This window comes from Vidua chalybeata, chromosome 11, assembly GCF_026979565.1.
Source record: "Vidua chalybeata isolate OUT-0048 chromosome 11, bVidCha1 merged haplotype, whole genome shotgun sequence".
Lineage (NCBI taxonomy): Eukaryota > Metazoa > Chordata > Aves > Passeriformes > Viduidae > Vidua > Vidua chalybeata.
In genome coordinates this window covers 12,863,350-12,888,700 of record NC_071540.1, presented here as the reverse complement: position 1 = coordinate 12,888,700, position 25,351 = coordinate 12,863,350, and the positions used below count along the sequence as shown (strand labels likewise).

Genomic DNA, 25,351 nt, shown 5'->3' with positions numbered 1-25,351 from the left:
TTAAATGGAGAGCTTTATTTTCACCTTGGTTTTCTGGTATCGTTGATGACTTTGGCTAGTTTTACTGTGGTTAATGAAGTTCTGTAATTTTTATTTCAGTTTTGTACTGATGGCATACAAACTTAAGGCTGAGTTGTGTATAAACTTCAGTGCTTCTTAAAATCTAATCTTTTTCAAAGTCCCTTTGTTCTGTTAAGAACTGTCTGGTCAACTTTATTTGCACAATTCATTTTGTATACTTCTTAGTGTAAGATAATGTCCCCAATTTTCATTTCTCATTCAAGATGTTTCTATAGCTCCACTCTTTCTTACTTGAGAGAACATTAGTTTTCAGATATTCTTTTTTACTGTTTAAATACCAGTCACTGATGAAGTCTGTGAAGTTGTTTTACTTCCCCTCCCCTTTACAATAAATTCTCCATCTCATTCTAGTGCAGCTTTACTTCCTGTCTGTGCTTTGGTGGCAGCTGCTTGTAAACCAGAGTCTTCCACACGGGTTTATTTTGCTCTAATATGCCATCAACTCTGCAGCTTTGGAGGAAAGCACATCAGACATGATTTAAATTGATTCAGAGTGCCTGCTGTGCCACATGTGATGTAGTTAGGATTTCTACTCATTAACCATTAACTTTGTTCTAGCCATAACTAAAGATTTTCAATTTTCTTCCTAAAGATGCTGAGTTTCTACTTGCACAGTCTTTTGTCATAACTAGATTTTATTTTGTGCTAAGTTGGTGTTAACTGCTTGGATAAATATTTAAAAAACAGAAACAGAAGTGTAATGAAAAATAGCTTTTATTAAAATACAGCACTTATTCAAAAGGCAGACAATAGAACCAGCTTTCCACTTTTCCTGAGCAGCCTTAAACAATTGTTACCATCCTACTCATATCTTCTGGGGGTGTGATGACCCCAAAACCTTGTGGTAGCTGGAAAGATTCTTTTGTGAGGAGCAGCAGGTGGTCAGAGAAGGGACATCAGCTGCTGGGCTGTCTGTGTGCTCAGAGCCTTCAAGGTACTTTTGCCTGCTCCAGCCAAGGGAAGTGGTGTTGTCCTGATGAAACCCACATCGCTGTTCTTGCTTTAGATCTTCCTCAGACTTTTCTGTGAGCTTTAAACAAGGAGGTCAGTGTGTGGTTATTCTCATAGCAGACAAATGGGTTTGGTGGTGTATCCAGTTTGTACCCAGCCTGGCTAAACAGCTTGATTTTTTTTTTTTTTTTTTTCCCCCCGTTGTGTTGCTTGGTGGGAGTCCTGTAAAGGCTTGGTGGATGAGAAGAATCCACTTTTCTTGATGATCCCCTTGATCAGTTTTCATCCAGGATCATCTATATGGTTTGAGTAAAATACTGGTTTTCTATAGATTGTGATTCTAGAATTTATAATTGTCTTTGTGCCTAAGAGTCCTTTAGCTGGCAGAGACTTCAGTTTCTTTTTCATTCCAGTCTTTTCTTTTTCCCAGCAACATCCTTTGTTTATGCTCCTAAAACCATTTTTGCTTTAGAGAGTGAAACTTTTTCTCTTTTTTTTTGTCTAGATACTTGAAAGCATTCTTCATTATGACTGCTGTTGCATAGAGGAGAGCTGTTTAATCCAAACTCCATTTGAAGCCGCAGTCATAGTGTACCCGTGCTTCTTCACTTTACTTCACACTTAGGAGATGCCTCTGTGTGCATACAGTTTATATGCTATGAACAGTTAGAGCTCGGATTTTGGGGGGAGGAATCTTTAGAGGATGTAGACTGGACACGTTGTCCTGGCAGGCAGCCACTGGCTGGGATTGGACAGTTGTTCCTGCAGAGTGATTTATCATCGGGTGCCCTCTGCCACTGGAGCATGAGTCACCCCAGGCACCTCTCGTGTGACAAGGACCCACAGCCTTTCCCCTGGAATCCTTTCACCCCCCAGTCCTCCAAATCCTTCTGGGACTGCCCACAGCCTCGTCCCTGCGTTACGGTGCCAGCAGTGACGATGCCATTTTGGAACAATGCTTGGGAGCAGTACTTGCAGCACAGCTGTGGAAGTACTTAAGGGCTACTGTCAGTAAACCTGCTTCTGCTTAGCCTTTATTATGTATTCTAAAAGCAGTTATTCAGTCAAACTACCTTGAACTCTTTCCAGCGGCTTAAATGCACTCGTTAGAGTTGTATAGACAAGATTTCAAATATACCCATGTCATCATCCTAAAGTTTCCCAGAAGAGGAACAAAACTGGAGTTAGTGAGCTAAATTTTGCATTTGGGAAGCAGCTATATATAAGGACAGATGAGTGTTGTGTGGATGAAAGCAGTACTTGAGATCTCTGCAGCATAGATGCTGGAAGAAATCCAGACATTTGGATTGTTGAATTCTCTTGTTTGCATATCAGTCTCCACTTACTAAGGAAAGTTGCTAATATTATGCTTCTTTCCTCTTATAAATGAATGAGAAAAGTAAGAGAGTCATTGTTGAGAATGTCTGCTTCTTTCTGAAAATCACTTAATTTGTATTAAAAATAAGAAAAATTCAATAAGATTATGAAACATTTGCTTCAAGAAAGTGTCATTTTCTGAAAGTTACTGAAATGGTTCTTCAAGCTTTATTGTCCAAAGCACAAGTAATGAAATGAGCTCATTAGCTTGCATAATTGCAAGTTTGATGTTACTCTGTTAAAGACAATTTCCAGTCATTGCTAAGGATGTTCTCTGCAGAAGCTGATAGTTTTCTACAGAATAATTATGACACTATGAAATTTTATTGAATGATGAAAGCTGAATAGTTGTTATAGTGTACAAAAGACAAAAAACTACTAACATTATTTTAAGCCTTGATGCAGCACTACTTGTTGAGCAAATGTTTGAACAGTTTTTTCCAGACTTGAATCCTGCTTAAGGGGAAGGTGAGGCTGTTGGAGTGCTCAAGAAGGCAATGAAAGCTAAAGGGTAGAAGAAGCAGCAGCTTTTCTTGCCCCTCTCTTACTTGGGTCAGTTCCTGGCTGCTTTTATTACCTGCTTGCCCATATTGTCAAAATCAGGTAATTTCTTTCTTGTATAGTTGAGTATATTTGCATTTTATGTTTTGAATTTTCAGTCCAAAAGTAGAGGATTAGCAGGCTGTCTATTTGCACCCAGGTAGCATGGTGTGCAGGTGAAGTGTTTTAGATAAACCTCTCTTTCTAATCCTCTGTTGCAGTTGCTAGTTGTAACTGATTTTTGCTATGTGATTTTCTGAAAGCTTGAAAAGAACAAATTTCACAACCAATTTTGAAATTTGTCTGGAAAATATTCTGTCAACGTGGCAGAAAACTGTGTGTCTGTTAGTTACTGGGTTTGTGAGCAGAAGCATGCATGTGTACTTGGAGCAGCAAAACCAGCAGCAATTTCTTGGCAATATTTTGCTGCAAAAGCATTATTCTTTTTAATTGCTGCAAGAAAAAAATGGGTCTTTTTTAAATGCATGCCCTCTCCATTAAAAGGGAGTATAGGTTTAAAATCCAGCCATCTTTCTCATGCAGAATCTAGTGTAAAGATAGGCTGATAAAAGACCCTGTGAAGTTTCACAGGGGAAAACCTCAACATATATTTGCCTTTCGGATTTTTCTTGTTATGCTCCTTGCATTGTTGTTGATTTTCAGTTCCAGCTCTGTGGTTGGTTTTGTGTTCTGAAGGCAAATGGATTGAGCTTGAGCATGACGTGCATTTCTCTTTGGGAGTCCCTTCTGTAGTGGCAATGTGAAAACTTGAAGCTGTCTACTTTTTGCTTTGTACTGGGGCTTTTTTGGTGGTTTTGGTCAAGTCTGGTTCATGTTTTCTGCTTAGTCGAGAAATTGCAGTATTTTGGAATGATGAAGTGTATCTGGAGACTTGGTTATTAGATGATGAGTATAATTTCTGTGCAGTAGCATTTTAGTATTATTCTATGCGAGCTTCTAAGCATAAGTACTGACCAGTGATCTTAATCCAGGAATAAAATGCTCCACAGATTTTAATCACATTTGTTCTGACATCCTTACTGCTTCATATCTGTTCTTAGTTAAGTGAAATAGCAACCTGCATAATTTAATGAAACATTGATCTGCTTTCAAAAAGGAGTCATGATTACATAGTTGAGCTAACTATGCAGAGAAAAACCTAACAAATGCAACCAACCAAAAAACCATAAAAATACCAGGTTTTATGCAAGGGCCTTTTGAATTCTGACTGTCCAATAAGGTTAGGAAAAGTCTTCAGCTATTCCTTTTTTTGACGTTTTTGAAACCAGCCCTCATCACTGTAGTATTTCAGTAGTACGCAAAGCATGTTGAGAGAGGTTTTGTCACAGCTCTGATATTACTTACAAAGATATTTTTGAAATGAGTATGTACATGGGTATTTCTGCTACATAGAATTGTAAAAATGGACTATGTTGCATCTCAGTGTTTACTGATATTTGTAATAAAACCTGGCAACTTACATAAGCATATTTGAAAATTGAACAAAGTAATATCTGACCATCAGGTTTTGCTATGAAGATGAAAATTGTAGTATGTTCTGAGATGTTTTTCTAGTTGTGAATTGGATTCACAACTAGAAAAACTTGCATTCTTTCCTCAGCTGCAAGTGAAATGTCTGTGTGTGAAGACCAGGAAGCAGAGCTGGAGGAACAGGTCCCAGGCAGAGAAAGGGTGGTGCTGGGCCCAAGGAGGTGTCTCTGGGCAGTGCTCCTGCCCTGGCCAGCGCTGTTCCAGGAGTGCCACCTTGGCAGCTGCTCAGGAAACAGCAAGGGCCTGTTGGTGGTGGTGTGGTACAGCTGTGCCATGGGTGCCACTCTTGAGGAACTTGAAGCTGTATTCATCTTGAAAGCCACAATGGGGTCATTTATGCACAAGTGTTTAGGAAAGGCTTTTGTTTGGTCAGAAAGTATTCATTCCCATACGTTTTTGCAGAAGAGTGTAAGGTTTGAATTTTAACAAAACCTCATTCTCATATAATGGAAGAAATTCCAAGATGTAGCTTTTAAAATAGATGTTTTCTTTGTGTGTTTGAAGAAAGAACAATATGTTTTAAGGGATGAGACGGGAAAGATTGATACAAATTAAAAGCACTAAAAAGTCTTATTTTACTCATAGTCACTTTCTAAATGGGATTATTTTCAGCTGTTTCTATTTATATTTCATTCCAGTTTAAATTATGTTGCATTGTTAGGGTATGGGAGTCAAATTTAGGAAGTCAGATAAATGCTGTAACCTCTGTTCATGACTTGGTTGCTTGTCATTAGTTTCTTTTAAACTAATGATATCGATATCTGAAAGAGTAGTGTGAAGTCTTGCATGAAGTTATCAGCCTTTGCTGTAACTTCAGTTGGTGTTATACTAGTGAAGTTACTGTTCTGTTTTGTTCTCCAAATAGTTGAGGATTTTAGTGTGTAAGTTCTGTTGCAAAGTTTTAGAAAAGCTTTTTTACTTTTTTTTTTTTTTTTCTATGTCATAGATTGCTTCCTCTCTCATGTTTTGCCCCCTCTTTGAAACCCAGGCTAGATACCCTTCTCTGTAATGTGAAAGTAAGTCTTTGTATTTTGGGGGGAACACAGGGATGGGACTGATGCAACTTTACATTTCAGAGCAGTCGTGCCACATCTCTATGCCAAGATTACAGCATTTTATTTATGAAATTGTATATATAACCATATACTGTTGCTGTTAAAGGAAACAGTTGAATACATAATTTCTCATATGAACATTTTGTTCAGGTTGTTTCCTTTTACTTGCTAGTGTATACAAATAATGTTAAGCTGAAATGATGAGGTTGGCCGTACCCCATTTAACACTTTTCTTTCTTGGTGTGAGTGTTCAAAGCTGTTTCTTTCTTAGTGGTCAGTGTTTCAAATATGAAATGCTGTTTAAGTATTTAAAAGTGGAGTATGATTCAGGGGAAGGTGGGATCAGGAGTGGGATTGATGGATGGACGTGGCTCAGCGAGAGGGGCAGCCCGTTATGAATGGGCAGATGTGTGCGTGATGAGGCACAGGGTGAGTCAGAACTGAGCCTCTTCTGAAAGAATGCCTTTTGCTCCAGTGTGCTGGGAAAATGAAAACAGAAGGGAGGGGACTGCACCACTTCACTGGGGACTGGTGTTTCCTGGGGGGTGAAGTCGATCTCCTCGGTGGCGCTGGCTGTTGTGAGCCTGCTGATTCATTAGTTGGTGGGTGGTGAGAACTGTGCAATCGCTGGGGGAGGAAATGGCTTGGTTGCTGTAGGGAGAAGGAGCATTTTCTGTAACTGCAGGATGTGTGGATGGAGCACACAGATAGCATTCCTCCAGCAGATCAGTTAAATACCCTGCTATTGTGAGATAAAGGTTTACTAGATGACTAAAATAGGATGTGAAACCGAGGTTTTTTGTCTTGTGCTAAAACACAGTAGCTTTTAAAAAAGTAATTAGTTTGGATTTTAAAATATGAATGAATGGTGTTACAGGACCCATGTTCCTGCCGGTTCTTAACAGAAATAATTCCCAGTTAATTGGAGTTGAGGGAGAGGGTTGTTCATTTAAATGCAGATGAAAAGAAAGAACTGACTAGTTAAAAGAATACAAAAGGGAAGGTGAGAAACACTAAATGTTGAAGGTGTGGCACGGAGGTCTTTGAGAACCAGCCAGCAGGGAGGCCGAGGAAGCACAAACACAGCTCGACAACTTAGAGCCCAGCTAAGCCTATTCATGCAGCACCTTCTCAAGTTTGTGTGTGTTTATGGGGCTGTTTGTCCACATAATCTGCCAGGAGATAAGAGTGTTTGCTCTTGCTGCTTGTTCAATCAGCAAGCAGAATATTTGTTCTAATACTAAAAGCCTGTTTCCAATGTAAAAGTAACATGTCTATGTTTCTCATTTAAAAATTCTAATGCTACTTTGATCTGTAGTGGGAGTTTGAAATGGAAGATGTCATTTGAGATGAAATTAGCTCTGTAATAGCCACCCAAACAAAAATTCAGCTGCTATAAACTAGTGAAAATGGCATATTTCAGTATGTGACAGTTTATCTAGGTCTCCTGGTCCAACAAAGCTTTGGCTGTGCTGGTGTTTGGAAAATGAGGATGCAAAATGAGAGAGAACTTACTCTCATTCTTCAGCATGTGTACAAAGATTCTTAACTTAGTTATACATCTGTCCACTGTCAGTGGCAGAAAAACCATACTTCCTTTGGTTTGTAGGATGGACAGTATTCTGAAGAGAGGCTGCTGCATAATTTAGCTTTTTCTCTGATATGTCCCTATAATGGTGTTTTTTTATGTAGCATTAATTTTGTACACTGAATATGAATTTGGTAACTGCCTGACTTCCAGATTCTCCTTCATTCTGTTCTGTAGTGCTTTTCACCTGTCTCTTGAATTTTACAGCACTGACTGCCAGGCATTATTACAAAAAGTACCCATAGGTATGTGGAGGATTTATAAAATTATTTAAATGCAGGTAATCTGGGGTTAGCAATAAAACTTTGGAAGAGTTGTTCCAACAAAGGCATGTTTTTATCTACTTCTATAATATTAGGAAGGGGGAGGGAATTTTGGGTCTTTTTAGAAATAATGCAGCTTTTTCCCTTGGTCTTCTACCATGACTGTCTTGAGGCAATTTTCAGAGCAGACAATTCAGAATTTTTTTTAGAAGACCACTTTACTGGATTTTGGGATGCCATAATAGATAATGTGTTCACAGACAGAGCAGTAATTTATTAATAATTCTGTTAGGTTCAGAAGTTGAAAGGGAACCAACATAGCTTTATCTGAAAAGAAGGAAATATGCGGTTAAACGTTTTTGGCTATAATCTTAGGTGGTTTCCATTTTCCTGAAAGAGGAGAGGGGGGAAAAGGAGTTTAAATTCCTTTCTCTAAAATAAATTAAAAAGCACCAGTATGCATTATTGTGTTTTAATGAGAGAAAAGTTCCTGCATAAGCTCGTGGGGTTTCAAGATGAATGATTACTACGTTTGAATGATTGTGTGGTAATTTCAAAACTCAGGGTATCTTGAGAAAGAATTCATGCTTCCAGTAGTGAAAAATGTTTATCAGAGTTTTGAAGACCTCCTGAATCCGGTGGTGTAAGGCTTCCAGGGTGTGATTCAGGAGCAAAGGCAGACTGCTTCATCTGGAAAGGTCAGGCTGCATGCCAGAGGTTCCCAAGCTGCTGTGTCAGCAGCTCAGCTGTTGGCTGGCACGCTCAGGGCAGATTGTTGGAATCAGGAATCACATCAGCTCTGTCAACTTGTTTCCCCTTTGACTTCTGAAGGCTTTCATGGAATTTGCAGCACTGCTTGGGTTCCAGGTGATGCATGAGGCATTTGAAGCATTGAGCCCTCAGCAGCTGTGTCTGAGCTACCTGCTGTTTGCACTGAGGAGGAAGTTTGTGTGTAAGGCACTGGCAGCTGCAGGGACCAAGGCAGTTGAACGGCCACTGAAAAGGGTTAGTGGCACCATAATATTCCTTATCAAAGAAACAAACAAAGTATTCCTGGACAATTTGGAAAGCTGGGTTTTGACATCTGTGGGAAGGCTTGTGTAACTTTTGATGTCCCAGGCTGCTGTTGTGGGCCAGAAGGATAGGGGAGGTTGAGTGAGAGGTAAACCCTAAGTGAAAGTCAGCAAAGTGCTTGTTTGCTCCTGTAAAACATAACCAGCATTAGAGTACAGGCTTTTTTGTCTTTACAGACCCATGGTTAGCTTATACTGCCTTTTTATTTCCCCTTTTGAATTATTCTTGATGTGCCTTAGGAGAGGATGGCAGTCCTAATAGCCTCTTTTAACTGTCTTTCACTTCTCAACTAATTAAATGCATCTATTAAATGGATGCTGCATCCTTCGTTTCTTGTGAGATGAATGGGTGAAGACTGTGCTGAAGGGCTCCAGTGTACTTTGTATGTTTGAAATGTTTAATCTTGAAATGAGGGCTATGGGAGGTGGTTTCCTGGTAGTCCACATCTTACTCACGGTGGTTCTGACACCTCTGCTTGCAGAGGCTGTTGGCTGGTGGATGTGCCTGGTGTGCTGTCCCCACGGTGTGCTGTCCCCACGCAAGGCTGGCCTGTGATGACTCTCTCAGATGGGCTGTGAGTGCAGGCACAGAAAACCAGGCTGTGCTTTTAGCAGAGACCCTGCAGTAGAAGTGCTGGTGGGAAGAAGATATGCTCGAACAAATAACATTTATTGCTTCATTATTGAGCTGCTGCATGTTGTACTAATTAAAAGGTCTAAAGCTGTGTCATTTCATACCAAAGTGTGATAAGTTATAAAAATCAGGTTTGGAGATCAAGTGTTTGTTTTCTTTGGCAAATAACATTGTTTGTCAGTTTGATTCATGTTATTTGCTCCCTGTTTTCCACTCATGGGTTGCCTTTCATGTTGTTCCGTGCTTAATTCTGCCAGCACAGCCTTTGCATGGGGGTGGCTTCCCTTCCTCTGTGCTTCCTGCTTCTGAGCCCTTTCTTTTTTTGCTTGAGTGACCTTAGCTGGTAAGTGTGGAACTGAGCAAGTAGGCAGAGTGGGGGCACTTTGAAATGCGTTATAGTGCTAAACATCAATTACGCTTTGATGAGGATTTGCCAGAGGATTAATTTAGACCCGTTAGAGGAGGCACTGTCTGAAAGTTCCCCTACCTAGCTGACCCCCAGCTGCTCCTGAAGGCTGAAAAACCTCAAATGGAACTGGAATGTCTAAAGCAGTCTTGTCAATTACCAAATTCATATTCAGTGGACAAAGTCTGAGGTGGGTGCAGGCATGTGTGCAGGTTTGCCTCGCTGGTGATTCAACATAGACAAACTCCTGTTCCATGAGAGGTTTTGACTTGCCAAGTAAGCTGAAATAACTACTGAAGGTTGATTTTCTAATTTTTTTTTCTTTTCTGTACAATTCAGGTAATTTTACTGTGACTGTTTTGTTTAAGAGGGATATTACTAAGTATAACATGTCAAACTCATTTAGTGTTGTATTTGCTTCTTTTTAAGTTCCCTCGTGACTCACTTTATTGTGTACTGTTATCTAGATGTAGGACCTTAAGAGCACACATTATTCCGTGCTGCAGCACAAGGCACAGTGCACGTTGGTGCTGTACTTGGATTTTCATCAGCTGGTGTTGCTTCTTTTGAAAAGCCTTTCACACATGCTAGAATTGACACAGGAAGACTTCCTTATTTTTAGCACGATGTGTGTGTTGTGTATTTTACTGAACTTTTGAGTAGTTTGCAAACTTGAGAAGGACTGAAACCAGTGCTTGGTCTTTGTTGAAATCACTCATTTTTTGGGATAAAATACAGTGTTTCTTGAGAGTAGGAAGGAGAGTGCTCGTTTAACTATTTAGATGTACTGTAGGATCTTCCCTGACTGGCAGCTTGCCACTTCTTTGTGACACAAAGGTAAGCTGACAAGAAAAACTCCTAGTTTAACTGCAAGCATAAGAATTCTAACTAAATCCTGGTGCATGCCAGTTTATAAAATGAGAACACAGCTTAAATTTATTCCATCCAGTGTGGTAGGCAAAAGTTAAAGCACTCACTTGATTAAAATGAGTTCTTGGAAAGGAAGCAGTAGAAGCTGTTAAATGGAGTCTCATGTTACCAGCTGGTTTGGATGTTCTTCTAAGAATACATATAGAAGCTTCCTGGATCCATATTTTCATTGTGCAGGCACATGTGTAAGAGCTTGCAAATTCATAGCATGTGTTTTGCTTTTATTCCAGGTGTACTTGAAGGCACCTATGATTCTCAATGGTGTCTGTGTAATTTGGAAAGGCTGGATAGATCTCCAGAGACTGGATGGTATGGGCTGCCTGGAATTTGATGAAGAGAGGGCACAGGTAAGACAGTCTGCTCTTGGCTACTTACATATTTGTTTGTTCTTCTAGAGGGAAACAGTTTTTGCCTTCACTCTGAGTACAAACTCCAAAGGAAACTTGCAGTATGGGAAGTTCAGAAACATATGCTTGTAGCAAAATACTACTTTAGCTACATTAGGTCAAAATGTTAGGGGCAGGAATCATTTGTAATTTACAACTTTGAGTGGTTTTGCACTGTTACTATGCTACAGTGTAATACAGTATTTTAAAACTTTGATTCCTCCAAAATACCAAGAACACTCCTCTATTGTGCCTTGCCTTTCCCTAACTTAAGAGACTAATTTGCACATTAATGAGGTGATATTAATGTGACTACATTTGGGATTAAGTAGAAACATTTTGTGTCAAAGTCACAGCCCTGAACACTTCTTCCATGATGCCTAGAAAGAGAGAATAGTCCTGCCACCCTTTGTGAATCCATGAGAAAAGCCACAGACCAAAGCTTTTACTCAAAATCTGCTCTTTGCTGTGCATTCACCTCTTTCAAGGCTGTGTCAGTGACTTGGGCAAGCTCAGTTCCAGCTGCAGCAGAGTCACTGCTGTGGACTCCATGGATTAGGAGACCTTCAGGCTGTAATGCCTTACACAGCCAGGACAAGTGTATAGCCCTGAGGAATGTAACATAAATCCCAAGGTTCTTGATCTGTAGTTACTAAGTTTGGTACATAATTGTAAGTCAGACTTCTGAACTGAGAGCAGGCTGATGGGAATGTGCACTCAGGAGACAACAGTGTCACCCTTTCCAAAACTGGAGAGTACCTGAAGAAAGTGAGCACCCTTCCAAAAAGGAGAGGGGTCCGGTGACCTGTGGGTTTAATTTTTCTCCTCCTAATTTCCCAATAAATGTTTTTGCAAGTTCTTGGATTACTTTAGTTTCCCAATGTGTGTATACTATCTTAACAATTCCCTTTTGTTGTCTTCAGAAAGTGTTTGTTCACTGAGGTTGTGATTTACTCTTTGTGTGTGTGAGGGGATGTGTGCATGCTCTCAGGTGTCAGTGCTTTCCTGAGTTGTGAGTACAGGGTGCTGAGATAGAGATGTTGCACTGTGTGGATCTACAGAGATGTTTGCACTCAGTTACAGATGTGCAACTTGTTTTTAGTTTGTGATTCTTGACGACTATGAGGCTGTCAGTTTGTTACAGCAGTAGTACCTAAGGGTGCCCACTGTCATAAAGAACTATACAGACACAGGAGTAGCTGCACCCTTATATGTGTTAGTATTGTAAACATTTGGGCAATCTTGTACATTCTTCAGTTTCCTTTTTCCTGTATCTGTCACTGCTTCCTTGTTTAAAACTGTTGTAATATTGCTAGTGGCAGTTGACTGAACTGCTGACTTTGATCCCAAAATAACACTGATGTCAGAGGGGGCTTACGTGCCTCATGTGGTATTGCCTGTGTACCTACTGTCCTTTGTAAGAGGTCCAGCTGCTCTTCACACCCCCCTCATTTTCTGGAAGCTTGTCTTAAGCAAATGTAGTGCTCTTGCATTTTCCTGTCCCTTAACACTTCATACTAATGCTGGGATCAGATAAAATTTTTCTTTGCTGTCATACTTTGGAAAACATACTACCCCTTCACCAGGTCAACAAATACTTTAGGAAGAGAATTCACGTGTTAACATTGAAATATTTTAATTGTACGTGTTAAGCTTTTTTCCCACTTAATCCACAGCCTATCCATGTCTTGCTACTAAGTGGTCTTACTTTTTGCTATTGAAGGCTCTGGTTCTACTGCTTGCTCAGACTTTGATGGAGCAACGCACACAAAGCCATACATGCATGCTTGAGTGTCTTCCCTCTTTGGGGCTGAAATTTCCCTGGTGACATTTTAAAAAAATCTTTGTTAAATTCCTGTTGTATAAAGTTGAATTGCTGGTTGATTTGTTATAATGTATCACCAAGAGTAGAGCAGAATTTTGTTTTACTAAAAATGTTCTGATGCTTTTATCCCCTTTCTCAGACACGAGCAAAACAGTGTTTCAGCTGTCAACACGTCTTCATTCTGGATGTCAACATACTGATTTTTTTCCCCATGAATTTCTAATTTTGTTTCTTTTGGTTATGACCATTTCTTTAAAATATTCCATCCATGGCTGTATGTCAGCTTTTTTTTTCATGACCACTCTAAATGATGGTAAAATGCAAAAACCTTCAATTAAAAAAAAATCTTCTTCTATTTAAGTGTGATTTAAAATAGAAGGTAATAAAGACATACATCTCTTTTCTAAACCAAAGCTAAGGCAGCTTTTCTGGAGTCATCTGGGAGACAAGCTTATCTGTTCTCTCTCTAACCTTCTGCATTATTAAGAACAAACTTACTTTCTGCTCTCTGACCCTGGTTTCTGTGCCTTTTATGAACATTAAATGGTTGTAAAGGGCAAAATTCTAATCTTAAAAAGATATATGGTGTTCAAGCATTATCTTGTTGGCAGCTTTAAACGTTGCACACGCATCCCCAGAAAGCGGCGGCTGAAGGCAGAGCCTGGGACTGGCAGCTGTTTGTGTTTCCCTGCCTTGGGCCACGAGGGAGCCCCTTCACAGCATTTCACAGAGCAGCTCCAGGGCCCACGACTGTGCCCGCGGCAAAAAAGGCAATTTAACATTTTCTCAGGCTGGGAATGCTTTATCTTAAATTGAAAAATTTATGCACTTAGTCCCCAGGTATATTAAAACTTACTTGTGCTCCCTACATGTTTATGTCCTCTAACAGTCCTCAGCTTTTAAAATTATCAACTTTAAAATAACATTTGCATGTATGTGGGAATTGTAAGCAGAGTTAGTAGTAATTATGGTTGAAGAGCTAGAAGAAAGGAGAACCAATACAGTTTATCCCTTCCTGGTTTGTGGGGCCTCTTCAGATGGGACTCTTCCATTCTGATGGGGAACAGTAAATGTGTTAAAAGGTCTCTTTAAGAAAAATAACTTCCAACCCAGTTAATAATGGCTCCACATATTACTAACACTTTATTTAAAACATTTCCTAATAGAAAATACAGTTTGAAGGATTTTTGAGTGTTAGTTTATTAAATCTGTTCCTGTGTGTAAGCCATTTTTGAAAATTAGCAAAAGGGCTGTTGAAGACCTGCAGGTTTCTCCTCCATTATATAGGAATGTGTGCAAATTGGTGGAGGAATAATTTCTGCTTTGCACTTTCCTATGCCTCTACATTTAAATAATATAAATGATACACAAGTTGTAAGAATGTTCATACTGATGCACCTGCAGCAGCTTTTGATAAAATGAAGGATTTATTTGGTTTGTAACTTTGGTAATACTTACTTTTAAATGCAAGATAATTAAATTACAACTGTTTGTGTAGTGGACTCCATCTAGCTATACCTGTGAATACTGTCTTCAAAATGGCTTTTATAAGGAGAATAAAATGTATTGCCTTTTACATAGAACGTCTGATAATTCCTAGCCTTAAAAAAACCCCAGCAGCATTTAAAATACTTTGGAACAGCAGTTCTCCTTTGAAAATGTATTTTAGTTGTAGCTGCATTCCAGCTTTGGTTATCTCTACTGCTGTAGTGAAGGTGAGTAATATTTCATTAACCTGTATTGACATTTGCTGGAGCTCGCCTGAGTTCTAGCAGGTTCTGCAGGACATACTTGACTTTGCTGCCAAGGGGTAGTTAATATTCAAAAGAAATGTGATGTGGTGGAAATGAGGGTCACCTTTTGTGTCACTGTGTGTCATCTGCTTTGGTAGCAGGAGGATGCATTGGCACAACAAGCCTTTGAAGAGGCTCGACGAAGAACTCGTGAATTCGAGGATAGAGACAGGTCTCATCGGGAGGAAATGGAGGTGAGGGTTTCACAGCTGCTGTCAGTAACTGGTTAGTACTTTCCCAAAACTTTAGATTGTTTCCATTTATTTGTCTGTTTTGTACATTGTCGTGTATTGTGTTTGTTCAGTGATGTTATATAAAAATTGCAAAATGCATTGTTTTTTACTCTTGTAAAATAGATTTCAAGTTTTTTAAAGTTTTGATAAGAATTCTCTGATTATTTACTTTTTTCCTTTCTGTAGATGGTCTTTTCTGTGGGTACTTAAGCTGTAAAGACATTTATTCAGAGAGTTGCCATTTCTCTCTGAAATGATACTTTAATAGCTGAGAGAGGGATCTTTTGCCTTGTGCATTTCTCATGAGCACAGAAAAGGCTTTGGGAGCTTCAGGGGCAAAATTTTGGAGCTTGTTATCCCATGTTTCGGGAAAAATTACCAGACAATTTAATCAGATGCCACAGTCTGCTTTCTTGTACAGGCTAGTTTTATTGTCTTCTCACCTTTTTCTTACTGGTGGGAAGTCTCTTTTTTTTTTTTTTTTTTCACTGGCTTAGTTTCCCTGTTTTGTTCTTTGCTTCTTCAGGGCCCCACAGTCTTGAATCTTGTTCTTTCTTGATGAAAGCAGAAATTACTGGGATTGAGAAAAGAAGAGCCAGGAAAGGGAATGGAAACCAGCTGCTCTGAGATGTCAGAAAGGCAAGAGCTGTAAGAGGACAAGTAATAATACATAAGGGGAGTTGGCAAGTTAAGGCAGGCTGCAGGTCAGGAGAGAATAAGGAGAACACAGAAAGGCTTTGAATTTCTTTCCCTTACTAATGCTGTTTCTTTCTTCCTGCTTCATCAGTACAGCCTGACTTAACTGTAATCAAATATGATCAATCTGCTGGTTCTATGGTTTTTAGAAAATTTGATTATTGTTATTGCTAAGCTACTTTTCTTTTGGCATTCTTTCGGATAATTGGGATGATCAGACTTTCTTCCCTTCCAACTACAGCTGGAAGGCACTGAGCTGAGAATGAGAGGGAACAGATAGGCACAGAGGATAATATCTCTCTTTGAAGTGGCTGGAGTGTGTCTCTTTGCAAACACTGCTGCAGCCAGGTCATATGTTGGCTGTAACAAAGGTAAAATCTTTGCCTTGGAGGCCCTGCTGCCACTGGATTCTTGGAGCAGCAGCTGGATTGCCTGAATAATTCTGTCACAGCATAGTTACAACCTAATTGTAAGTTCACTTCAGAAGGAAGGTAGAATTAGCTTTAAGCTGTTCATGAAGACCTGTGCCAGCCTGCTTTACTGTTAACAACACAGTAGGAACTTCAGGTCCAATCTTATGTCTTTAACCTCAGTGTACTTAAAACTTCTCTTTATATATTCTCCTTGCACTGTGCCCTTCATCCCCGCTCCTCTTATCACAGAGAAGCCATGTGCATGCTGAAGGTTAAAAAAGAATGAGGCTTCCTGAAATAACTTCTGTAGTTCTGAGACAGTTAATTTTCCTCCAAGTGTAGAAAACACTTACTTGCATATAGGCTGTGCAAAAACACTATTTCAACTAACAGTGAGATTGAGGTAATATTGAGCATCTGGGGCTTCGTGACAGACATCAAAACTCATGATTCTGAGACACAAAAAGCAACATTCTTGGCTGTTTTTAGGAGCTTGATTCAATAACTTCTGAAAACACTCTTGCTTTTAATAAGGCAGAAGGCAGTTGCTATTAAGTGATCTCCTTATTAACTGTTAGTACCCATTTTCTCTTGAAACAATAGTTGTTGTCCCAGCTCCAAAGCACTGGTGTAGGTCACCTACAGAAAGGAAGAAAAGAAAAAATTACTGATTTGAAATACGTTTAAGTAGAATGAAAAGTATTGTCAAAGGTTGTTTTAAATTGGTGTCAAATACAAATCTTTAAGAATTGTAATACATTATTTTGCATACTTTCCTATTTATTTTACTGTGCCTCTTTGATATGTCTAACCAACAGATTTTTTTCCTCCAGTACTCGTAGGTCTATAACTGATTTTTACCTTTCAGTTTTCATTCCTGTGTTTGGGGTAAGATGTCCTGAACGTATATCTGGAATGTTTACAGACAAGCTTTTTTACTCTTGACTGCATAAAAATCAGGATCTTTGGGATGAGATGGGAGTGAGCAGAAATAGACGTACAATGCATTCCTAAAGAGGAATCATGTTTCCAAATCATTCCTTGTTACCCTTCTTTTCAATCTAATGCAGCCTTTGGGCAGAATCAAATGAACTTTAATCAGTAAGCACTTGCTGTTCATGATCCTTGTACAGAATTCTCAACAGAAAGTGATGCATGAAAGTGCATTCCTGTGTTTGTTGTATTTGTAGCCTGTATTGAATTTTCCATTGCTGACATGCTCAGTCAGCTTGGAAATACAGTTTGTCAGTGGCACCCTTCTGATGATTGCATTGCTGACAGCTGCAGAAACCTTAATCCAGACTGCCTTATGTTCTGCTTCTGTAATTTCAATGGGGCCAACGGTATCTTTGGTTTCACTACAGAGATGGAACTTGAAGGTTTTTATATGGGAAAGGCCAGTTCTAAGTATGCTGAGTGAATTTTTATGTATGTTATGCTACACACAAATGAAGATACTTTCCTCGTGATTGTTTTAATATTATTTCTATACAGCTTTCATCCTTATGAAAGTTTTAGATTTTTCTTTTCTGCCATGCTTGGCATGGACAGTAAAACTCAGAATTGGCAGATGTGGAACAGGATCTCATCAGTGTTAATGATGGTTTTAAGAATTGCAACACTGTAGAAAATCAGGATATTTCTGACAGTAGAATTACAGTAAAAATGCCTTTAATAGAGACCAGATTCTGCTTCAGTGGGGGAGAGAAGGGGAATCCTGCAATACTCCACCCACTCCTACCCAAAACAGAGGCGCCAGCTCTTTGGAAATATTTATCCATCCAAAGCCTGGCAGCATATGAAAATGATCAGATTCAATTCTTTATTTATACAGCTTTCTGAGTAAAAAAGATTCCGTATTCTAAGTCTTTCTGTAGACTTAACATAAAGTCTGTAGACTTCAAACTCCCCACATAGGAGTGGTCAGTGATAACTCATTGAAAACAATGTTAAAGCATTTTTTGTGTGGCAGTTGGATTTTAGAATGGTGACGCTTTGCAAGGGGAAAAAAATTGCAAGAGCCATAGCAATTTAGAAATTATCACTTTGCCAATTTTCATTTTTAAGTATCCTAAAAAACTCCCAACCAATTAAAAAAATTTTCCCATAAAAAAAAAAAAAAAAAAGTGGCAAAAAACCCCTTCAGGGTGTTGTGAGGTTTGTTTGCTATCTTTTCATCTATAAAATCCCTTCCATTCTAGTTTAGCACACCAGATCTTTATTTAAATGAGCATATTCTTTGCATCTGAGGGGCATCTGAGGTGTGTTGGGCTTGAATTTTCAAAGGTGATCATGTTTTTGTGCAATTACAGCACTCTGATGTAAATCGGGTGGGAGTGGATTTAGGAATTTTCATTGAAGTTTTTAAGCACCTCTGAGTTGAATGGCATTCTGTTACATTTTTAGCATAGTTTGTTTTGAATACAAGATGCTTTTGAGTTTATATAAAAACTTGTATTTCTCAGTTACATCAGATACTGCAAATCCAGCCCTGCTGTCCAGGATTCTTTTGTTTCAAAGATGCTTTTGAAGTCAGTGAGTGTTCTTAGTACCTTCAAAATTAATAAGATATCCCAGTGGCTTTTACTTCTACAAAAATGTTGGAATGCTGAGACAGAGAATGTTTAATAATACACATTAAGAAAGACTTCATCCCCATTTAAAGATTGTTTAAAAAAATGAGGTGTATGAACTTGAAGTATTTGAATGTTCCTCTTTGCCAAACTAGAAGAGCGAGGAGACTAAAGGGATGTTGGTGATGCAGATGTTTAATTTTCACTGTCTTTATCTCCTTGTGTCGTGGTTGGGAGAGTCAGTCTGAGTGTCTCTGCTGTGGTTTCAGTATGAACGACCAGAGTTAGTGTCAGGATAAGAAGCGTTCTGCAGAAATTACTGTGAAGTTGCTGTCTAGATGTGAATTTCCAGGAAGAACTTTTGCTTGTTTTTCAGTCTTCTAGCATAGTGGCATGATGCAAAAATGTGTTACATTGTCCAGAATGGCTTGGAAAGATTTAAACTGCCCCTAGTTGGTGAAATTAGAATTTGTTGGAGGTAATGGCTCGAGTTCAGTGCAGAAAAGCCATGAGCAGGTGCCTCCTGACAGCTCTTTGCTGGAGCAGATGGCACAAAACGATGGCTTTTCAAGGGGTGGGTAAAGAGAAGAGACCCTCTGGTGTGTTGCTGTGTGCAGGTGGGGGCATTTTGTGAAGGTTTGTTTTGTACAGACAAACTGTAATTTGAGACTTGCAGTGATCTGTGTGAGTACACAGTTTGTCCAGCTGTGTTCCTTCAGAGCCTGGCTGAGGATGTCCCCATGGCTTTCCTTGGGGATGGGTTGGATCTGTTTAGTTTTCCAATGCCATTTCTTCAACCAGTATTTTTGAAATATCATATTTTTCTACTTTGTGTTCCTTTCCTATGTTGCTGCCATGCTCTTTATTTTAGCAACACTGTGAGTAAAGAGACGGAGTGGTTTGTTCTCCCTAAAACAGTCTAGTCTAGCAATCTGTCTGTTTGTGGTCTTGTGCTAAATATAAATTACATTAATGGCTAAGCAGAGCCATTTTGGGAAACTACATGAAATTCCCATTTTAAAAACCTTCATTTTGCTGAAAAAAAAGCAACCTGTTTTGGAACTTTTGTTTCTTCCAGAAGCAATCTCTCTCAATACAAAGCACCAAAAACCCCCCACCAACCCCACCCTTTAAAAAGTGCTGGAGTAAAAATTTAACTAAATTTTAAATACTGTGTCCTGCCCTAGGATTTTACATATTCTTGTTGTTTGTTGGGAATTACCAGTTGAAATGGGCACGATAGATTTAATTTAATTTTGCTGAAGTTGGGAACTCTCAAAAAAAAAAGGATTTTGTTACAGAAATGTAAACAGTTTACAGTTGAAAGAAAATAAAGTAGTAGGACTGACTTTCATGTTCTTCCCAAGGTTCTAGACAGTGAAATTATTCTCCTTTTCTTAATTTTTTCTAAGATGAAACTCCCAGTGTAAATAAATGCTCTAACTAATTATATTTTTCTCAAATGCAACTGGCTTCAAAAGAAAGTATAGTATTACAATAAGTATGTGGGGACTTTTTGTTTTTAATTTTGGCTTGGGGTTTTTTAAAAGAAATTTTCTCATCAGATTCTCAGATTTTAAAGGTTTTCTTTCTTATTAATTTGTAATTAATTTAATTAGTGTTTATTTTATGTACTCTCCAAACTGATGATGATAGAAAAATAGTATAACCATTAACACAGGTTTTTGGCTAGGAAAGAAGCCCATTGATTTTTTCATATGCAGTGGGTAGTGTAGACTTTTTATATGCTTGTATACAATCAGAAATAATTTGTTTAGATGCAGGATGGATACAACATAACTTGGAAAGAGTTGTTTGAGTGGGAATGTGTTGCCTCAAAAGGTTCTGCAGTGCCAGTCCAGTACAAGTAGGCCAGTTAAGTGATGACTGGTTTACTTCACAAGAACTTAAATAGCTGATGCTTGTGCCAAAGTGCTACAGAATGCATAGATCAGAAAAACAATTTGTGCTGTACAGAATCAATGCTGACTGTAGGACGGAGGAGATCAATCTTGCAAATCAGGGAATACTGTAATATAAGCGTCTTCTTTCAGTCAATGAAGGTTAGAAAGGGGCTGAGCAACAGAGGAATACTGTCTGGAGGCAATCAATATTAATTATAAATTTATAACCTTTAGACCGGCTTTCAAACAGTACTTTCTAAAAGGGAGCACTTCAAGCTTTTTTCCCTTGGAAAATAAGTTTTAATATGTAAGTAAAAATTTCAGTCTCTACTGGAAGCTCTTCAGAGCTACCCATTCCTGCTGTGCTTTTTCCTTCCTTGGCTTGCAGTGACCTTGTTCCAGTTTGGGGCAGCAGAATTGTTACCTCCATAATAGCTTTTAAACAAAGATGCAACCATTGCAAAGATTTCAGGTGAGGGGGGTGCATGGGGGTCAGAAAACAGATGTGCTTCTTGGCCTGGTCATGCTCTGGAGCTCTCTCATAGCCTGTGGGAGAGCAGGCTCTGCAGGCAACACAGTTCATGTGTGTTTTCAGTCTGTTTCTAGGAAGTAGATAGTAGTTTGAAATGAAGTCTTGATGGAGGTAAGTGCTAAGTAACTCTTATCAATGGCCTTTGTCAGGAAAGTATTTTATTTTGACTTTCAGTGAGCTTGAAAGACAATCGGAATGGAAGCAGGAATAAAAAAAGAGCATTGGGTATAGAATTCATGACATTAATAGTTCTACAGTTACTTCAGTCTAACATCCAGATCTCTTGCCAAGTTTTAGAGCCTGTTTTCCATTATTTGCATAATTTAAGTGGTGCTTGGCATTATAATTAAGAAAGATCAAGACTACTTCTTCCCAGGTTCAGTGAAAAGGAGAGCTGATAGCAAAATAAATGTTATGGGCAGCCAACAAAGCAACTGCAGAGACTGGATCCAGGCCATGAAGTCTAATGCTGATAGCTATGCCTGCTAGGAATGTGGTAAAGATCATATCCCCTCTGTCTGCCAGTGGCTCATGGATGCAGTGTGCAGTGGTGCTGCTGTGGCTAAAGTTTTGAGAAGTGAAGATTGAGACTCTCTGTGCAAGGCCCCTGGAGACTAGGAAGCACATGGACTGCTTCATCAAGCTGTGACCAGAGAAGTTCTATTATATAAGTTGACATTCTCACTATGCTGTAGGCCCCAGCTTTGCTGACCGCAGCTCTGAAGGCTGAGTTTCTCCTGCCCTTCTGTCGAGTAAAGGTTACTGGAGGCAGGGCCAGCATTTTGAACCATGATCTCAAATCTCCGTGGGAGAGGCTGTTATTAACCAACATCTCAAAGAGTTTTCAGTTCATTGCTTTTCTTGATGTGGGTCTGCCTCACGTACCAGGACTAATGGTATCTGTGTGCTTGATTGTTACTGGTCATTTTTCTGAATTATTTCAGGTTGTTTTTTGTTTTGTTGTTTTTTTTTTGTTTGGTTTTTTTTTTGTTTGTTTGTTTTTGTTTATTTTTTTTTTCATTTGGGTGGTTTTTATCCTGTGGTTGTATACTTTTTAGAAAAGTATCTGCAAAGTATTCTCAGGTTTGGTTGGTTGGGGTTTTTTTATCCCTTTTCAGGAGGTTGGCAGTCCTAAGAGAATCCAAATGTTCACTGTTTAGTTTTTCATAGCATAGCCTGATTTTTCACTTATTTAGTAAATTATAGATGGCAGATGCCAAGGCACATAATGCATTTGCTCTGTCTGTTTCAACAGGACAGAGCTGCCAGAATCTAATTAAAGAATTGCAGCGGAGTTGTCCATGGAGAGACTTTATTTTGGCTATTCTTTTTGTGACAGTCCTTTGTCAAATTAGCTCCCTCTTCCTTCCCTCCTCTTCACCAATGTCTCAAGTTGTATATGAGTGGGTATGGTTGTATTTATCATTTCACTGTGTGGTATTCAGAGGTCCCAATTTTCCCTACTGCTTTTTGTAAGTGATTCATAGAAAGGGAGGGCCATCTTCATGGCAGCCCTGTCCATCCTTACTAAATTTGCTTCCCGCTTTCTCAGTTCTGCTTTCCCAGAGCTATCATGTAACCCACACAGTGGGACTGCATTATCTTCTCCCGATGAGCTCATGTGGTAAGAGGAGTTGGTTTCCTTAGGTATGTTTGAGGCCTCAGAACATGCACAGGAAGGGGCTTGTTAGAGATGCTTTCTTAAAGTCAGTTTAAGGAGTTTTGTGGGCACAGCTGGAAGCACAATAGGCTGCAGCATGAGGCAGGATTGAGTGGCTGGAGGAGGTGGATGTGTTTTGACTGTCTTGGTTGCTGGAGGAGCTGCTGATGTGCCACCTTCCTTATTGCCCATTTGTTTTTCCTTTGTGCTCCAGTAACAGATGTAAAGCCTCCAATGTGGTTCTTGTTCAGAAAAGTAAATTATAAAACTCACTGATTTAATGATTCCAAGCTATCTAGTTTATTGAGAAGAAAAATAATATACAGATATTACTGCATCTTACTCTTGATAGGACTTTCAGTCCATTCCCCTTAGCCTATATTTAGGCTTGGGAAAAGCTCAGACATCAGAGGTTAAAGAGAGCATAGGTGTAAGAAGTACTGTAGGGCACGCTTTTTATGTCTGTTTACTCTCAAGTCAAAATGCTTTTGTTAGTAACTCTTCTCTTTTTTGTCAGTCATTACCCCCATGGTACCAGCATTATGAGTTCAGCATAATAAGTCTAGAGTAGCATTTGATAGGAGGCTTTGAAATGGTCTTTTGCCAAATACTGCAATTCTTTCAGTTGTTCATCACACCCTCTCCAGGGTTAGAGGTTTTCAATGGCTTGTGGCCAGTTACAATTCCTTCTGCGCAGCAGAAGATTTGCATGGCTTCATGTTCTGAAAGCTGAGTGCAAAGCATTTTTCAGTGCTGAAACTCCTGATGTGTCCATCAGGTTAACTCTTCTGTTCCTGGATATTTGGAAGAAAACTGGCAATTTTGGTTAAAATACATTCATTTTTAGGGTAATTGCAACTCTGGTGGGATCTGTGTATGAATTACAAGTTTCTCACAAGCAAATATTTGTTATCCTTTCACTAAATAACAGATGAAGAACATGTGAAGTAGTGCTCCTTCAAACTTAAAATCAGCGTTTGACTGAAAAAATGAAATACACAGAGAAAAGATGAATAACTGCTGTTTTCTCATGGCTCATTAAGCATGACTCATAGCAGTGTATTCCATTTCCCAATGGCAAAGATAGATGCATCTTTCTTAATTGAAGCAAGTCTCCTTAATCCTTGAGAAGCTGAGCCCATTATTCACTGAGAGTAATAGTGGTGCTTTTGTGTGGCAGAAAAAGGTATGCATTTCAAAAAATACAGCAAAAATTGCAGTTTAGAGGATTGATTAGCTATGCTGGGGAGTATAGGACCCCCAGTGGTGAGAAGTCTGGAAATTGCTGGTTTACATCTATAAAAGGGACATTTTAGCTTCCTGGAATAGACTGAGGAGAACTAGCAGATACTACCCTGCTTGTGTAGGGTACTCGTGTGATAGTCACACTCCTCCTACAAGGCAGTGTTAAGGATCTCGTGGCATTTCTTATGGAAGTTGTATTTTGCCAATTGTCAGAGGACAAAAATAGCACCCAGTGCTTCTTGCTCCATAGTGTGCTTCCTGTCTTCATACAAAGTGATTTTTCTTGTCTTTACCAAGCATCTTTTAATTTTTGTATTCTTCTTTCTTCATTCTGTGCTTCTTTCTGAAGCATAGTTGTAGTTGCTGTATACTGAGCATGTTGTGCCCTGGCAGAATGGCTGTGACTGATAGAACAAGCCTGCTTCACATGTTTGTCTTTTTGCACAGTAGTAGCACAAGGAGAGGAGGGTGCCTGAGTCAGAGCTGTCATTCCAACGTGTTGCAGTTGCTTGTGTAAATCCCCACTTACTGAATTGCAAAATTACACCTTTATCCACATACACTGTTGTAAGATATTGTAATGAGTGTTTTTGGTATATTTGAGGGTCATCTGTCATGCCTTTTGCATATCACTTGAAAGGGCAAATCTGGTAGTTGTTCGCTAGTGGCTTCTGCACACTCTACAAGTAGCAGTGAGGTCATGAATCATGCAAATTCTTTCATATGCTTTGAAAGAAAAGGCCACTTTAAGCAAAGCATAAATGCAACCATATGCTCCCATCTTGGAGCCTTCACTGAAATTTGACAATAAAATTGCTGTGCATATGATTTGTTTTCTGAAGAAGAAACACTGTTGTTTTTAGAGCAGTAGTATAGCAACAATTAACTTGCCGGTCTTTTCTAGTTAAGTGTAAAAATGTTTATCGAGTGCAAAACTGGTAGAAGTAAGATTTTGATAATTCTTAAAAGACAGTGCATGTCTTTGTTTCCTTTTAGAAGAAAGAGGCAGCAGTAAAACCAGAAGAAATCTTGTTACAGTCTGTTCAATAGAAGAGTATGCAAAGTAGAACTGTTGCTGTTTTGTTAATCTTGGTACAACTCTTAAATTAGCCTGGGAGTATCTATTCAGACTTCATGAACAACCATTTCATATTAAGAAAATATTTACAGCACAGCTTACTTTTCTGTTGAAGGAAAAAGGAAGTGTGGGGTTTCCTTCAGTGATTTTGATAGTCAAAGCTGAATGATTTGGCTTTTGGAAGTAATGTAAAAAGCATAATTAAATGCCATCTTGTAATACTTTGTATCTCTACAAAGAGGACAGTGTGCAGAAGTTGTTTCAGGGCCTGAAGGAATACGCCCTTAAACTCTCAAAATGATCAGTGCTGTGTGGTGATTAGAGCAGTTTGCTTTAATGTGATTCCTCAGAAAGATTACTGAGAAATCTGTGGGTTTGTACACCAGAAGTGGTGTTGGTTGTCACCTTCAGATTTCTTCTGCAAGCAGGAGAAGCAGATTGTTCCTTCAGAGTACAACTAGTTCAGATAGAACAGAGCAAAAAGATTGGCTCACTCCTAATTATCTAAAGTGCAACCAACACTGAATACATAAATGTAGTAGGTAGCAATTGTGACATTTAAGT

The 25,351-nt window shown here is 39.1% G+C and overlaps 1 protein-coding gene across 4 annotated transcripts in view; it reads left to right on the top strand.

The window, feature by feature from the left end:
- Positions 1-25,351, top strand: part of CBFB (core-binding factor subunit beta) — a 37,273-nt gene that overhangs the window by 7,821 nt on the left and 4,101 nt on the right. For 2 of the 4 annotated variants that reach the window (XM_053953202.1, XM_053953199.1), the window contains exons 4-5: positions 10,680-10,796; positions 14,552-14,647. In XM_053953202.1, coding sequence (XP_053809177.1) covers positions 10,680-10,796; positions 14,552-14,647 — 213 coding nt within the window. Of the gene's footprint in view, positions 1-10,679; positions 10,797-14,551; positions 14,679-15,212; positions 15,315-25,351 lie in introns of those variants that run through there. The other 2 variants (XM_053953201.1, XM_053953200.1) reach the window with 2 other exon arrangements.